The sequence below is a fragment of the Aquarana catesbeiana genome, linkage group LG06 (genome assembly GCF_042186555.1).
Source record: "Aquarana catesbeiana isolate 2022-GZ linkage group LG06, ASM4218655v1, whole genome shotgun sequence".
Lineage (NCBI taxonomy): Eukaryota > Metazoa > Chordata > Amphibia > Anura > Ranidae > Aquarana > Aquarana catesbeiana.
This window is the reverse complement of record NC_133329.1, coordinates 319,349,902-319,366,401: the sequence shown is the minus strand read 5'-3', so window position 1 is coordinate 319,366,401 and position 16,500 is coordinate 319,349,902. Positions and strand designations below refer to the sequence as shown.

The following is a 16,500-nucleotide window of genomic DNA, read 5'->3' as shown; positions in this document are numbered from 1 at the left end:
ACACAGTACACAATACAGTGCAGCTGTTGTACAGTTTCTAATACATTGCAGCGGTGTACACAGTATCTAATACAGTGTGTACAATTTCTACTACACTTCTGGTGGTGTACACAGTAAACAATATAGTGCAGCCATTGTACAATTTCTAATACAGTGCAGGTGGTGTACACAGTATCTAATACAGTGTGTACAGTTTCTACTACTTTTCTGGTGGTGTACACAGTATCTAATACAGTGTAGTGTGGTGTTGCAAAACAAAAAATACATCATGTCCGGAAGGCCACCAAGGAGAGGCAGACGCTCACAGGCCACTAAAAGAGGGCAAGCAGCCTCTGTGTCTACAGTCAACAGTGGTGATCGTGGACATGGTGTATCCTCTGCAGGGGGCCGTGGGGCACGCTTGTTCTTTTTTTCTGCTGCTGGATGTGTTATTGTGCCACAACATGCAGAAGAGTTGGAGGAGTGGATAACAAAGCTGTCCTCATCCTCCTCATCCTCTGTCACCCAGGCTCAGAGTAGTTTGCCTTCCAACGCAGCTGCCAAAGTGGCCTATTCCACCGGCTCCTTAGTCACTCTTTCCGTAGCCCCACCATCAACGCGGACCTTTTTTGACACGTGTGCAGCAGATCGCACCGTTGCTGTTTGCAATCTATGTCTGAAGCGGATCAAGCGTGGCCAGAACAGCAGCTGCTTGGGCACCACATGCTTGACCAGACATATGACGACCTGCCATGCAGTCCATTGGCAACAGCACTTAAAAGACCCACATCAAAGAAAAAGGCAGACTTCTCCTTGCTCCTCATCTGGGATCTCCAACCCTTCTATACCTCCAGTCTTCTCAAAAACCTGCACTGAGAGGAATGAAGGTATAGCAATAGGTGTCCCAAGTACTTGCAGCCAATCTGCTAGCAGTACACCACCAATTGATTTTAGCAGGCAAATTTCCCTACCCCAGTCGCTGAACCATAAAAAGAAATTTGGTCCCAGCCATCCACATGCTCAGCATCTAAATGCTAGCTTGGACAAATTGCTATCACTGCAACTGCTGCCTTTTCAGCTGGTAGACTCTGCCTCCTTTCGTGAATTTGTGGAATGTGCTGTACTTTAATGGCAGGTTCCAAAATGCCATTTCTTTTCACAAAAGGCCATTCCGGCTCTTTTCCGGCACGTGGAAGGCAATGTTTTGGCCTCGTTGGACAGGGCGGTCAGCATTAAAGTTTATATTACCGTTATCTCATGGTCCAGCAGGCATGGGCAGGGACATTAAAAAACAAGGAGAAAGAGGCGCCTCTGGGTGCAGACGTTTAAAACAATTTATTAAAAAATACAGCAACAGCTGGTAATGCACTCACATTTTGGAAGAAAAAAGTAGGCAAAAGAATGTCCCAAAGCAATCAAGGGGATCCGTGGGGTCATCTAATCTCGGCTGATGGATGGTAGAGACTCTGGGCAGTCTGTGGACGCTGGATGTTTTCCGGCCGAACAGCGGAAACAGGCTCCAGAGAGAGGCTTGGATAGCATCCGATCAGGCGAGGGATGATGACGTCACTCGGTATGCGACGCGTTTCCTGAGCTGGCTCGCCGTGAGTGGTGTGACGGCGGCGCTCCTTTGTCAAGCTGATTGGCTGGGAGCTGAAGAGGAAGTTTAAATAGAGAGCACTGAAGGGGGAAGGGGGCGGAATGGGGGCGGAATAGAGGATGGGCCTGGAATCTGGTGTATAGAAGTGTCAGCAGAGGAGGAAATCGAGGAGAAGGACGATGAGAAGGGATATATAGTGCTAATGTGAAAACACTATCACATCACTAACACATTAGCACTATATATCCCTTCTCATCGTCCTTCTCCTCGATTCCCTCCTCTGCTGACACTTCTATACACCAGATTCCAGGCCCATCCTCTATTCCGCCCCCATTCCGCCCCCTTCCCCCTTCAGTGCTCTCTATTTAAACTTCCTCTTCAGCTCCCAGCCAATCAGCTTGACAAAGGAGCGCCGCCGTCACACCACTCACGGCGAGCCAGCTCAGGAAACGCGTCGCATACTGAGTGACGTCATCATTCCTCGCCTGATCGGATGCTATCCAAGCCTCTCTCTGGAGCCTGTTTCCGCTGTTCGGCCGGAAAACATCCAGCGTCCACAGACTGCCCAGAGTCTCTACCATCCATCAGCCGAGATTAGATGACCCCACGGATCCCCTTGATTGCTTTGGGACATTCTTTTGCCTACTTTTTTCTTCCAAAATGTGAGTGCATTACCAGCTGTTGCTGTATTTTTTAATAAATTGTTTTAAACGTCTGCACCCAGAGGCGCCTCCTTCTCCTTGTTTTATAGTGCTACTGGGATATGGCTTTCACTCCCATTGGAAGGCTGCCCTGAATGTGGATTTTACACTTTATTCCTGCTTCCTTCATCTGCAGTGTTACAACATGGACTAACTTTTTTATTTTGTTATGGAATTTTCTTTTTCCTTATTGTTTATGCACATCAATGTAAACTAGGATTCGTTTGTCTTTTTTGCGCCGACTACTTGTTGTATGGGCAGGGACATTACCTTTCCTTCACGGCGCACTGGGCAGCTGGGAAAGATGCAGGACAGGGTTCAGTGTTGTTGGAGCTTGTTCTGCCACCACACCTCCAAAATGCTAGTGGTGATTCTGCCACTGCTCTCTCCTCCACCCCCTCCTCTTCTTCTTCCTCTATGGCCTCTTCTGCAGATTTGTCCTCTGAACCAGAGGTGCTCCGTAAGCGTTCAATGGGTTACGCAAGCAGTCAAGCTCAAGGATGCCATGCGGTGCTTGAGGTGGTGGCATGAGTGTCACAGAGAACTTAGAATCCAATGCCTCTGCAAACTTATGCTGCATGGCCTCCCTGATTCTGCAAAGCCTGCAAAAGGACCCTAGGATTCGTGGTATCAAGGAGAGGGATCAATACTGGCTGGCAACCCTTCATGATCCACGTTACAAGGGTAAGGTTGCAGAACTCATTCTGCCTTCGCAGAGCGAGCAGAAGTTGAAACATCTTCAGGAGGCCTTGAAGAAAGGTTTGTGCAAAGCATTTCCAGACCCTGGGAGGTTACCATTTCCTAGTGCTGGACAACGTGTTGCTGAGGCTTCATTCAGTCAGAGGAAGAGCAGTGGAGAAGGTGGCCGGCTGATCGATGCCTTTAAACAATTTTTCAGTCCTTAGCACCAAGGTCTGATTGGTTCAAGCAACCATCGCCAGCGTCTGCATTACATGGTGCAGGAATATCTAGGGGCAAGAGCAGACTTGGAGACCAACAGAGCATCCACTGGGTTACTGGATCTTGAGGATGGACCACTGGCCAAAACTTGCTCAATATGCAATTGAGCTACTGGCCTTTCCTGCATCCAGCGTGCTTTCTGAACGCACATTCAGTGCTGCTGGAGGGTTTGTAATGGATCAAAGAGTGCGCCTGTCCACAGATTCCGTTGATAGGCTTTCATTTATAAAAATTAATCAGTCTTGGGTCAGCAGTTATCAAGCACCTGATGCTGATGTAACTGATTGAATTTGCTATGGATGTGGGATCCTTTTGAAGACTGCCTATGCTGACTATCCTATTCCTCCTCAATCTTGATGATGTTAGCTTACAACAATATTTTTGATTTAGGGCACCACCACCACCACCCAAGGCCCAATTTTTCTGCCCCTGTTTAACAGGGGCATGTGATTAAAAATGTTTATATAATATTTCAATGCAGGGCCCGTTCCTGCGCCCAACAAGAGTATCTGTGAGGGGTTACAGTGTCGTGGCAAGACCACCAAAACCAAAGGCCCAATTTTTCTGCCCCTGTTTAACAGGGGCATGTAATTACAATTTTGGATATAATATTTCACAGCAGAGCCTGTTCCTGTGCCCAATAACAACAACTGTGAGGGCTTACAGTGTTCTGGTACCACCAACACCTAAGGCCCAATTTTCTGTAGAGTATATAGGGCAGGCTGTATAGTATATATACTGCTGTTCAGACTATATAGTGCCTGGGGCTTGGGGGATCCCCACGCCATTTTTAAAAAAATTGGTGTGCGGTTCCCCTTAATATCCATACCAGACCTAAAGGGCCTGGTATGGATTTTGGGTGGGACATCCACGCCATTTTTTTTTTTTGTATTTTTGATATTTTTATCTATATTGCCGGGATCAGACAATACATTACAGCCCCGAGCAGTTTTAAATGACATGTTTTCCTTTCGAAATGTCATTTTGCTGTGGCACTGTTATAAACACGGGAAAGATGCGCTACTTTACAGGCATACTAAGGACACCCCCCCAGGCACGATATTTAAAGGAATATTTAATTTTTTATTGTTTCACTTTAAGCATTTTTAAAATCCCTGCTCCCGAAAAAACTTCCGTTTTTAAAACATTTTGTTTGCATTGATACATGTCCCCAAACATTTTTATGGCAATAACTTACATATAAGCCTTTAAAATGAGCACTTTTGATTTTTCACGTTTGCGTCCCATAGACTTTAACGGTGTCCGCGTGTTTACACAAATTTTTTGCCTGTTTGCATGTTCTGCTGCAAACCGAACCGGGGGGTGTTCGGCTCATCCCTAGTAAAAACCCAAAGGTTCAACCCCATCTACATACTATTAAAGAAGTACATTATATTGAGATGTTTATGTCAAAGAAGGGAATATCTTCCTAACAGGGGCACAGAAAGAGGTTCTCTCTCTTCCCCATGCTATACAATGCCAACCAAATAGATTTGGTTGGGATATAAAAATATGTTAATTAACAGTCTATTTCTGTGACTAGCTGCAAATTTTATTTGACTGTACACAGAAAGTGATCATTTGTTTCTGAAGGATTAGACCCTTGGTCAATCTTTCTCACACCCTTCACAAGCTTCCAGTGTTCAGAGCATGTTGGGTGAGCTCCCCATGGTCAGTGCAGCTCTGTGCAGGCTTACATCTGTTCAATCAGCAGAGGCTTGTATAATTTACAGGAATATTACATTTTCAGTATTTCATAGTTTTCACATTTACCGACCGACGCCTCTGGTTCAAACATATCTGGGCACTGTTCACTGAGGTCTCTGTGCCAAATGACCAAAAATGGTTACAATGTTTAATGTACAATTATGCAGAAATGAATGAACAAAGACAGCATTATTAAGACAAAAAAAAAAGTTTATCTTGGATGAAAAATGTAACCTTGGTTCTCTGCTGGTCTGGATTTCAGACCACTTCCTCTCCCCATCAGGAAAATTGCAGGTCTCAGGTTCGGTAAGGCGTCATCTCAGCATGTCAAAGCTGGTCTGTTTGGCCTAAAGGGGGTTCTTTTTCACTCTCTATTTAAATACAGTTTAAATATATAAATGATTATTATTTAAGGTACTTATATAGCGCCATCAATTTACGCAGCGCTTTACATATACATTGTACATTCACATCGTTCCCTACCCTCAAGGAGCTTACAATCTAAGGTCCCTAACTCACATTCATATACTAGGGTCAATTTAAACAGGATCCAATTAACTTACCAGCATGTCTTTGGAGTGTGGGAGGAAACCCATGCAAGAACAGGGAGAACATGCAAACTCCAGGCAGGTAGTGTCGTGGTTGGGATTCGAACCAGTGACCCTTTTTACTGCTAGGAAAGAGTGCTACCCACTACACCACTGTGCCGCCCATTATATAAATGGAGTAGATATATATCTTTAAATAGTAAAATATTGACAAATAAGATGAATCACCACAGGAGTGCCAACTTGCATGGATTGTCAAGTCACAGAAGTAGGGATACAAGTAAAGCCCAAATGCTGTGGACTGGCTCCACTACATCTCACATTTTAGCAAAACAATTACTGGATATACTAAACCCTGTCCAAAATAAATAACAGAACTTATATTAAAGCGGATGTCCACTGACGGTTTGTATTTTTTTTTTCAAACACTTAAAACATCACATAATGACAATGGCACACTCACGTTTTGTGTTAATTTCCTCCCCAGATGTCCGGTTTTGTTGCAAATAATACCTTTTTAAAAATATAGACGGCCGTTTTCATCTTGCTTGTGGGCATTTGAAGCCCACAAGCATTCACTTCCTAGTTCCAGTGATGCTGAGCTACCAGCATTCCTTGCTGGTTTCCGCGCATGCTCAGTTGTAAAGGCGCGGAGCGTCGTGAACATCCTGGTTGCCATCACAACGGGTGGCGTCTTAGGAAGTTCCCGCCCCGTTGCGATGTCTAACGTCACTTCTTCTTTTCATATCCCGCAAGATTTCGCGGCGGGCCTCCGCACTGACTCCTGGGAACAATGACACTAGCTCCCAGGTGACAGTGCGGTGCGGCGGAAATGACGACAATACACGTAAAATACCCGCCCATAGCCGCAGGGAGAAAAAAGACAGAAGCACATATACACAGGTACACCCGGAAAAAAAAAAAGTTCCGTTTTGCATTCTATGCTGTTGTCTAATATGAATGAGCTAAACTTTGAAAATTGTGTGAACATCCGCTTTAATTATGCCAAGCTTTTTTTACTTTACCACTGCTACAGGTGAAATCTGAAGTCTATATATTTGCTGTTGTCTGGAAGGTCATTATATAGTTATGGGCATCATCTCTGTTTTTGAAGGCCAGATCAGCCTCAGAACATGTAAAATAAAGGGTTTATTTACTAAAAGAAAACAGACTGTTCACTTTGCTAGGGAATTTTCCCCAGAGCTTAGTGATTGAGGAGAAGCTTTGCTGACTTTCATCATCCAATCACTTGCAAGTGAAAATGCTGTTTTTTATTTACTCTGTATTTTATTGGGTATACACGGAGTCTAAAATCAGGTTTATAATCCTAATTGTAACTTCTTGTGACAAGATGATTTTATACAATTCAAATGTCAAAAGCCCATCAAAAGCCACAGGGCCCTAGTGCAAGATCAGAACATTGGGCTACATACATCAAGTGCAAACTCCAAATTCTAACTTCCAATTCTAAAGATCTCATCCTACTCTTTAATAAAAAGTACAATATTCAAGGAAGCAAGCACATGCCTCATGTATATATGTATATACAAAGCAACTGTATTGTCTGGATTTCGACTTCTACTATAGTGTATATACAGTGTCATGAAAAAGTATTCATACCCCTTGACATTTTCCACATTTTGTCATGTTACAACCAAAAACGTAAATGTATTTTATTGGGATTTTATGTGATAGACCAACACAAAGTGGCACATAATTGTGAAGTGGGAAAAAAAGGATAAATGGTTTTCAATTTTTTTTACAAATAAATATCTGAAAATTATGGCATGCATTTGTATTCAGCCCCCTTTACTCCGATACCCCTAACTAAAATCTAGTGGAACCAATTGCCTTCAGAAGTCACATAATTAGTAAATAGAGTCCACCTGTGTGTAATTTAGTCCCAGTATAAATACAGCTGTTCTGTGAAGCCCTCAGAGGTTTGTTAGAGAATCTTAGTGAACAAACAGCATCATGTAGACCAAGGAACACACCAGACAGGCCAGGGATAAAGTTGTGGAGAAGTTTAAAGCAGGCTTAGGTTCAAAAAAATATCCCAAGCTTTGAACATCTCAAGGAGCACTGTTCAATCCATCATCTAAAATTGGAAAGAGTATGGCACAACTGCAAACCTACCAAGACATAGCAGGCCACCTAAACTGACAGGCCGGGCAAGGAGAGCATTATTCAGAGAAGCAGCAAAGAGGCACTTGGTAACTTTGGAGGAGCTTCAGAGATCCACAGCTCAGGTATGAGAATCTGTCCACAGGACAACTATGAGTCGTGCATTCCCCAAATCTGGCCTTTATGGAGAAGTGGTAAGAAGAAAGCCATTGTTGAAAGAAAGTTATAAGAAGTCCAGTTTGCAGTTTGTGAGAAGCCATGTGGGGGACATAGCAAACATGTGGAAGAAGGTGATCTGGTCAGATGAGACCAAAATTGAACTTTTTGGCCTAAAATCAAAACGCTATGTGTGGCAGAAAACTAACACTGCACATCACCCTGAACACACTATCCCCACCGTGAAACATTGTGGTGGCAGCATCATGTTGTGCGGATGCTTTTCTTCAGCAGGGACAGGAAAGCTGGTCAGAGTTAATGGGAAGATGGATGGAGCCAAATACAGGGCAATCTTAGAAGAAAACCTGTTAGAGTCTGCAAAAGACTTGAGACTGGGGCAGAGGTTCACCTTCCAGCAGGACAACGTACAGCCAGAGCTACAATGGAATGGTTTAGATCAAAGCATATTCATGTTTCTAGAATGGCCCAGTCAAAGTCCAGACCTTAATCCAATTGAGAAGCTGTGGCAAGACTTGAAAATTGGAATCCCAGATGTATTAAGCAGGTTTCTTTTATGCCTAGAACATATGCATTACAATTTGCATGATTTTTCTCAACTGAAAAATCCCACCTTTTCTCCATTTGTTGGAGTGAAAATTTTCATCTTGTTCCTAAGGTCTAGAATGAGTGTGGATTTGAGCTCACTGTGCATTAGAGAATTGAATAAACATTCTGAAAACAAAAACTTTTGAACCAGATTCTACTAGTGTAATGTCTAAGATCGCATTCACATGTAGCGTTTTGTGATCTTGTGCACATTTAGGAAAAACACGTGACTCGCTTGCATTGACATTTTTTGTTAATGGAACCTCAAACAAAGCAAAACACAGGGTTAAAAAACCCACAAAACTCAACCTGCATGAGCTACTTTGCCGCATTTGTTCAGATAAATGGGCTGCCCTATGCCTGTGATACAAACTTTAAATGTGAATGCAGGCCTAAGGTGACCATACATGGATCAAGATTCAGGCAGTTCAGCAGGGACCAGACAAATTTCAATCCATGTATGGGCAGGCTGATTGTATCCAGGTCGATCGTATTGTATCCAAGTTGATAATCAGTGCCCTGATTACAATAAAGCGCCCACAGTACCAGCAGTGAGTGCCCACCAGTGCCAGCAAACAGTGTCCACAAGTGTAAGCAATCAGTACCCATTAGTGATGCCATTCAGTGCTGGCTATCACTGCTGCCCATCAATACCTACCACTGCTGCCCATCAATGCCACTCATCAGTGCCCATCAGTGCTGCCTATCCGTGTCACCTATCTGTGCTCACCAGTGCCTCCTATCTGTGCCCATCAGCGCCACCCACCAGTGCAACCCATCAGTGCCACCTATCAGTGCTCATCAGTGCCACATATCAGTGCCACCTATCAGTGCCCATAAGTGCGGCATATTCGTGCCTCCTCATCAGTGCCACCTAATTAGAGCTCATAAGTGCCACTTCATCAGTGCACATAAGTGCCACCTCATTAGTGCCCATCAGTGCAGCCTATCAGTCTCCATTAGTGCCACCTCATCAGCACCCATCAGTGAAGGAGAAAAATTACTTATTTACAGAATTTACTGACAGAAACTAAGAAAAACTTTTATTGTTTTCAAAATTTTCATTTTTTTTTTTTTTTTTAGGAAAAAATAAAAAACCCAGAAATGATTAAATACCACCAAAAGAAAGCTCTATTTGTGTGAAGAAAATGATAAAAAATGTCACATGGTTACAGTGTAGCATGGGCGCGCAATTGTCATTCAAAGTGTGACAGCGCTGAAAGCTGAAAAATGGCCTGGGCAGGAATTGGCTGTAAGTGCCCTGTATCGAAGTAGTTAATAGTCATTCAAACCCCTTTGTGTCAACTTGTGTACATGTTATCAGGCCAAAATCACCAGGGTGTGTAAACTTTTGATCAGGGTCATTTGAGTAGTTTCTGTTGTCATTATGATTTAAAAAGAGTAAACACAGTTGATTGATAATAAATGGCTTCAACCAAACACTAACCATGAGTGAAAGAAAAGTTTTTGTGTTATCATTTATATTCTCTGAAAAATGGCCAAGAAGTCATACATTCTGCCAGAGTATGTAAACTTATGAGCACAGCTGTATATATATATATATATATATATATATATATATATATATATATATATATACTGTATTGTTGATCCGAAACTACATAGATGTTAGAGAACTAGATGACAAATGGAGCCAGCAAATCTTCACAGCCAAAAAGTGACAAAAGAAAAGAAAAGAAGTTGTCATTCCAGCCACTTTTAATCACATCAGGTTGTTCATGTAAAACATATCAGGTCTCAGCATAATTAAAGAGCAGTCACAAGTAACATGAGCTGAGTCAGAAGTGCAATTATGGTATGCAGAGACAATGAGATTAAGGCAGGGGGATCACAGTGTGGGAAGGAACAAATACGCATGTTTAATGGAAAAGGTTTACTTGATCACCAATATTTACATGAGCTAAGGTTCAAAAAAAGGGAATTTTAATTTGGTTTATTATTTTCATTAATAAATATGAAGGTCTCATATAGTCAGGTGCTGGGGACATATATTTCTATTGGGAAATATAAGTGGCATAAAAGTAGGAGTTTGATGTAATTTAAGGTACACTGACGTCATGTTTCACAAGACTTGTCTGACCCTGGTACTATGTATTTTAAATAGAAAAGTATGCATAGTAGTTCTCAGTGCAAGTATCACAGAAAGATTTGAGTTTAAGTGATACCCTTTATTGGTTAACTTAAAGGGGTTGATTTACTAAAGAAAACTAGACTGTGCACTTTGCAAAGTGCAGTTGCACTCTGCGGGTGCAGTTGCGCCAGAGCTTAGTAAATGAGGTAAAGCTTCACTTTGCAAAGAACACCCAATCGCATGCAAAGGAAAATAAAAAACAGCATGTTTGCTTGCACATGATTGGATGATGGAAGTCAGCAGAGCTTCTGCTCATTTACTAAGCTCTGGAGCAACTGCTCTTGTAGAGTGCAACTGAACTTTGCAAAGTGCACAGTCAATTTGCCTTTAGTAAATCAACCCCAAAGTGTTATTAAACCCAGGACCCTGCATTCACTATATCTGGTCTCCCACAGTACACAGAACATGGAAATGCAATTATTTTAGTAAATATAAACTGCTTTTCTCATCAGTAGTGTATAGCAGTCTTGTGACTTCTATCAGTGTCTGGTTAAAGCTTGTAGGAGGAGTTTTCATTCTACTCTGACTGTCCTATGAGGCTGCATGACCCCTGACCCCCTGTCTGGACACTGCTGATTGGATCTGTGCTGATCACACGCGCTTTCCCAAGGATAAAAAAACTCTCTAGCAATACACACCAAACTGAGCATGTGAAGATTGCCCCCAAGACTCTGTTCTATCAGGAGATGGATTGGGGACTGTGGAAGAAGGGGAGAATCAAAAGACAGGATCAAACAGACTTTTTACAAAATACACAGGATTAACCCCTTAGGTTCCACAGTGAGTATAACAAGCATCCTTTTCTGATTTTACTGACTTTACTGTTGTGGGTTTAGTAACACTTTAAGTTATTAAAGGTGCAAGCTTTTGGGACAACTTAGATCCATTTGATAGGCTTTATAAAGCCTGAAGAAGTGATCTAAGTTATCCAGGAGGGTCAGGCAGGGGTGTTAACACTCTATTAAAAACGCAAACAAAAATGTTTTAACATTAGATACAATGTAATCTCAGTAATCCATAGCAAATCAGGATTCATTTTTTAGTGGTCAGATTTCAGTAGAGTGTATTCTATTTGATTCCTTTAGAAAAGTACACTTGGGAAGAACTTGTTATTGAATATGGCTTATAATCTCTCTGTAAATAATGTGTTTTGCATTTTGCTTAAAGCGAGGTTCCACTCGTTTTTTTAGTTTATTGAAAGTCAGCAGCTACAAAAAGTGTAGCTGCTGACTTTTAATAAACAGACATTCACCTGTCCCACATTCCAGCAATGCGGATGCCCGAAGCCTGTGTTCTCTTTCCCTCCTCTCTGCAGCGCCGTCATAGCAACTGTGGGCACCCAGCCATGACAGCTTACGGCTTCACGGCCGGGCGCGCACTGTACATGCGCGAGTCGCACTGCGCTCTGCTATTGGCCAGGAATTCTTATGGGACCTGTGACATGTCCCAGAACATTGCAGGGAGGGAGGGGCCACCTAGGGGGAGAGGAGGAGTCGCCTAGGCGGCCAAGAAGCGGAAAGGAGGAAGTGGGACAGGAAGTCTCTCTAAAAAGAAGGTACCCCCCCCCAAAAAAAAGACATGCCAAATGTGGCATGTAAGGGGGCGAGAAGTGCTTAAAGCGGAAGTTCCACTTTTGGTTGGAACTCTGCTTTATATTAAATGAAGATAGATAGTAATGCTTTCCAAAGTTTAATACTGCAGTGTCATTTACCTGTATTTCACCTACTAAAACCAGGTGATGAGAACAATACAGTTCACTATTTTGTTGCATTTAGATTAAAATACACTCACCACTGACAGCTCCACCACAGTTCCCATTGTTTGAGTCCATTGAGAAGTCTTGCATTGGTTCTGGAAAGATAAAAACATGCAGAGGTTTTGTTATTATTAGATGCACAATTATTTTTTCATATCATTATTTGTCACATTTTCAAGAATCATATTATTGTATTGGTTCATATTTAGGAAATACCTTCCAACAGAACTGCTTATACTTTCCAAAGCAACTACTCACAATTTGACGAATTGTGCCAACAAATGTGAAATACTAATAGCAGGGTACTGTGGTGATGCCTCCTCAGTAGGCGTGTCCATGACACCCTTATAACTCCCATAAGATCCTCAGTTCTCTGGGTTAAATATCACTGGATGTCATTCGATTTGGACTACTGAAGAAAGGTAATGGCGGAAAATAATTACTGCGGATGACAGGGAGTATTGCAGCCAGAGCTGCTTTTTTTAACCCCTTCGAGTCAACATTTTTTTTAAATTTACATTTGGCTGTAGTAAGGGTTTAATGCAAGTGCTGGGAACAGATTTTTTTTTTTTTTCAGTGTAGATAATATCGATGCATATTACATACAGTTACATACTAATATACTGTATATTAGGATATATAAGGATACATAAGCTTGCATCTTAAACGTTTGTCCTGTCTGGGAATCTTCTGTAGAACAAACATCAGAGTCCCAAAAAAGTATGTAAACTGACACTTATTCCAATTGGCAAGTACAAAATCTACTATATGAAATCTTGTATATCCCAAGGTGACTGCATACCAGACTTCATCTTCTCCATAAAAGCCAGAGGCCTTAAAACTTGTGTGTTCTGTTATGGAATATGTTTGTGGGGCTTGTATCTCTCTACAGTCTTTAATGTCCATCTGCATCTATTCTTATTTCTGCTGTACTAATGCTATTACTAAAGCACTGCATTATTGCATGTGGCAAGGTAGTGATGACCATTTGTCATATTTGTTTAATGTCTTATGATATTGTTACTATGTGTTTCCATTTAGACGTCTGTAGCAATCCAGTCTGGCTGTTATCACCTCCCTCGCCTTGCCTGCTTATATGGTGGGTGGACATGATCGAACCATATTTGGCTATGACTAAGACCAGGTAGGGCTGGCGCCAGCATAAGGCAGCTAAGGCAGCTACCTTAAGGCGCCTGGAAGGGGGGGTCTTCACACCTTCAACACCAATTAGCAGTCCCCAAGAACAGTCCAATCTAAAAAAATTGCACCTTCGCCTGTGTAGACAAAAATCCTTGCAACGGCCCTGAGACCAGGATTGGCTGAAATGTGTTAGAACCTTATGATTCTTATCCTGTACTTGAAACAATTACATTTGTACTTTGAATTCATTCAAGAGCCCTGGCTGCTTACATAGTTACATAGTAGGTGAGGTTGAAAAAAGACACAAATCCATCAAGTCCAACATATGTGTGTGATTATATGTCAGTATTACATTGTATATCCCTGTATGTTGCTGTCGTTCAGGTGCTTATCTAATGCCTGTGGAAGGGAATTCCACATCCTTGCCGCTCTTACAGTAAAGAATCCTCTACGTAGTTTAAGGTTAAACCTCTTTTCTTATAATTTTTAAGAGTGGCCACGTGTCTTGTTAAACTCCCTTCTGCAAAAAAGTTTTATCCCTATTGTGGGGTCACCAGTACGGTATTTGTAAATGGAAATCATATCCCCTCTCAAGCGTCTCTTCTCCAGAGAGAATAAGTTCAGTGCTCGCAACCTTTCCTCATAACTAATATCCTCCAGACCCTTTATTAGCTTTGTTGCCCTTCTTTGTACTCGCTCCATTTTCAGTACATCCTTCCTGAGGACTGGTGCCCAGAACTGGACAACATACTCTAGGTGCGGCCGGACCAGAGTCTTGTAGAGTGGGAGAATTATCGTTTTATCCCTGGAGTTAATCCCTTTTTTAATGCATGCCAACTTATGTTTTGGATTGTGCAGCTCCTGGGAGGGAGTGTTGCCCTGCTCTATTCACAAATAGCTTATGGTATGGCTCTGGATGTGCAGTAAGCTGATCACATGATTAACATTGTTTAGTGAGCTCATTGGCTGACAATGGTGGGCAGAGCAAGCTGCAATAAACCACTCTTTCAAATAAATCTTTTTTTTTCATTTTCCATTACATTATTCGTATTCTTCATACAGTATTTATTTAATAAAAGACCTGCCAGCTAACATTATGCTCCATCCAGTTTAAGTGTGGCCTGTACAATATGCTGGAACCTGATGTTCTATATTACAAACAACAAACAGATGGAAATTAACTCAATAGATTATATTCTTCAAGTGACCAGGTGCTGAACTTTGTAAAAGCACAAGTGCTTTGCCAAACTACATACTTACAGTACTGATCACATTTCTTGGTCCTCTGTATAGTCAGTGGGGGCATCCATTGTGTACTTAGAATGGGTGATCCATCTGTCTATGACAGGGATCCCTCTCAGACATGGCTGTCTGCTGCTTGCTGATTGCATGTTTTCATACATACTTGTATGGAGCTGGAGGATGAGACACTGCTCAGGCTCCATACAAGCCAAGTAGTTGTAGTAGAGGCTCACACATGGCTTTACATGTCTATTCTGGGTTGTAAACTATTACATACAGTGACCTCCTAACCCTCTTGCCTTAAAATGTATTGTAACTGTACTGCCCCCCTATATTTTGTAAAGCACTGGGCATTTTTAGCTCTCACAAAACTGTGATCACTATATGGGGCAACCATATTTGTTCATTACAACCAAACACAACGCCAAATTATTATTAGGAAAGTTCTTTATAAATATCTTGTATTCTACATAAAAAAAGGGGGAAAATTGACGGGACTTTGGAGGCACCAAAAGACACTTGGAATTGAAACAATGATTTGAAATTGAGACATTTTATTGATACAAATATTTAAAATCCAAGTTTTTTTGGTGCCTCCAAAGTCCCGAAAGAAGAAATTGGACAAAAAATGTTTCCCCCTAAAACATGATTTCATGGAACAAAACCTTTGTTTTTTAGACTCTAAAAACAAAATTATGAATAGTGCCTTAAAAAAATGATACAATAGATCAAATAACAGACTGTGTTTTATACATTTAAACCCTAAGTGCAGCCAAAATTTAAAAAACACAAAAATCAGCTTAAGGGACATAACTTAACAGTAGGATGTGTCCCTTGTGCTGATGTCTCTTCTGTTAGATGCACTCTTCCTCCATCCATGTCCCAACTCATCCTGCTGCTGGATTATTCCAGTGTGGTGGGGTTTATTAGAACTGTGGGCGCTCTCACAGGCTCTTATCAAGAGTGCCTAACTATGCCCGCCCCTTCTGCCTGCCCATTCATAGAATCCATACTACAGCTTCTATGAATGAAACAGGATTTATGAATGGGGATGGACAGGTGATTGAAATATCCTCCCCTTCCATTTATAGATCACTCTTCATTCATATAAGCTGTAGTACAGCTGCAATCATTGGAGGCGCTGGGCAGAAATGGCGTTCTTAGTCAGGCATGCTTGATGAGAGCCTGTGACAGCACCCACAGTTCTGTTAAACCCCATTGCACCAGAAGATTACGGCAGCAGGGGTGGGGTGGCTGGGGGGCATCTATGGAGGAGTATTTTTTGCCAAACAGAAGAGGCATCAGCACAAGGGTAACATTCTACTAGCTGTAAGTGTTCCTTTTGCTGATTTTTGTGTATTTATTTAGCCCGCACTTAGGATTTAATCCAGACTCAAAACTCTTTTAAAAAACAATAGATTTCACAGGGAAGATCCAGAAAACCAAAGAGGTCAAGATAGTGGTAGCCTTGGACAAGTGTAGCAGCTCTGCTTAAAAAGTTGATTAGGGGGGTCCAAGTGCAATACCTATCAGAGGGGTAATGAGGACATGCAGAAAACCTCTGTATTCCAGGCAGATATGAAAAAACACCAATTACTGCAATTATCTATTCCTTTAAACTGTGATGAAGGTTTAGAACCTTGTCAATCTTTTCCATCCAGGGCTGCTTTAGAGAGCTATCCCCTCATTTACTGTTATAGTAACAACAGTAACCACTGTCTCTCTAATGAAGTCCCAGACACCAAACCAAACAAGACAGGGTTTCTAATGCCCTGAACACACGATCGTACATTGATTGGACATTCCGACAACAAAATCCATGGATTTTT

The 16,500-nt window shown here is 41.9% G+C and overlaps 1 protein-coding gene across 1 annotated transcript in view; it reads right to left on the bottom strand.

Moving 5' to 3' along the window:
• The window catches only part of FRZB (frizzled related protein), a 58,422-nt gene that overhangs the window by 22,090 nt on the left and 19,832 nt on the right, over nucleotides 1–16,500 (bottom strand). Inside the window, exon 2 of the mRNA XM_073633736.1 lies at nucleotides 12,325–12,384. Coding sequence (XP_073489837.1) covers nucleotides 12,325–12,384 — 60 coding nt within the window. The remainder of the gene's footprint in view (nucleotides 1–12,324; nucleotides 12,385–16,500) is intronic.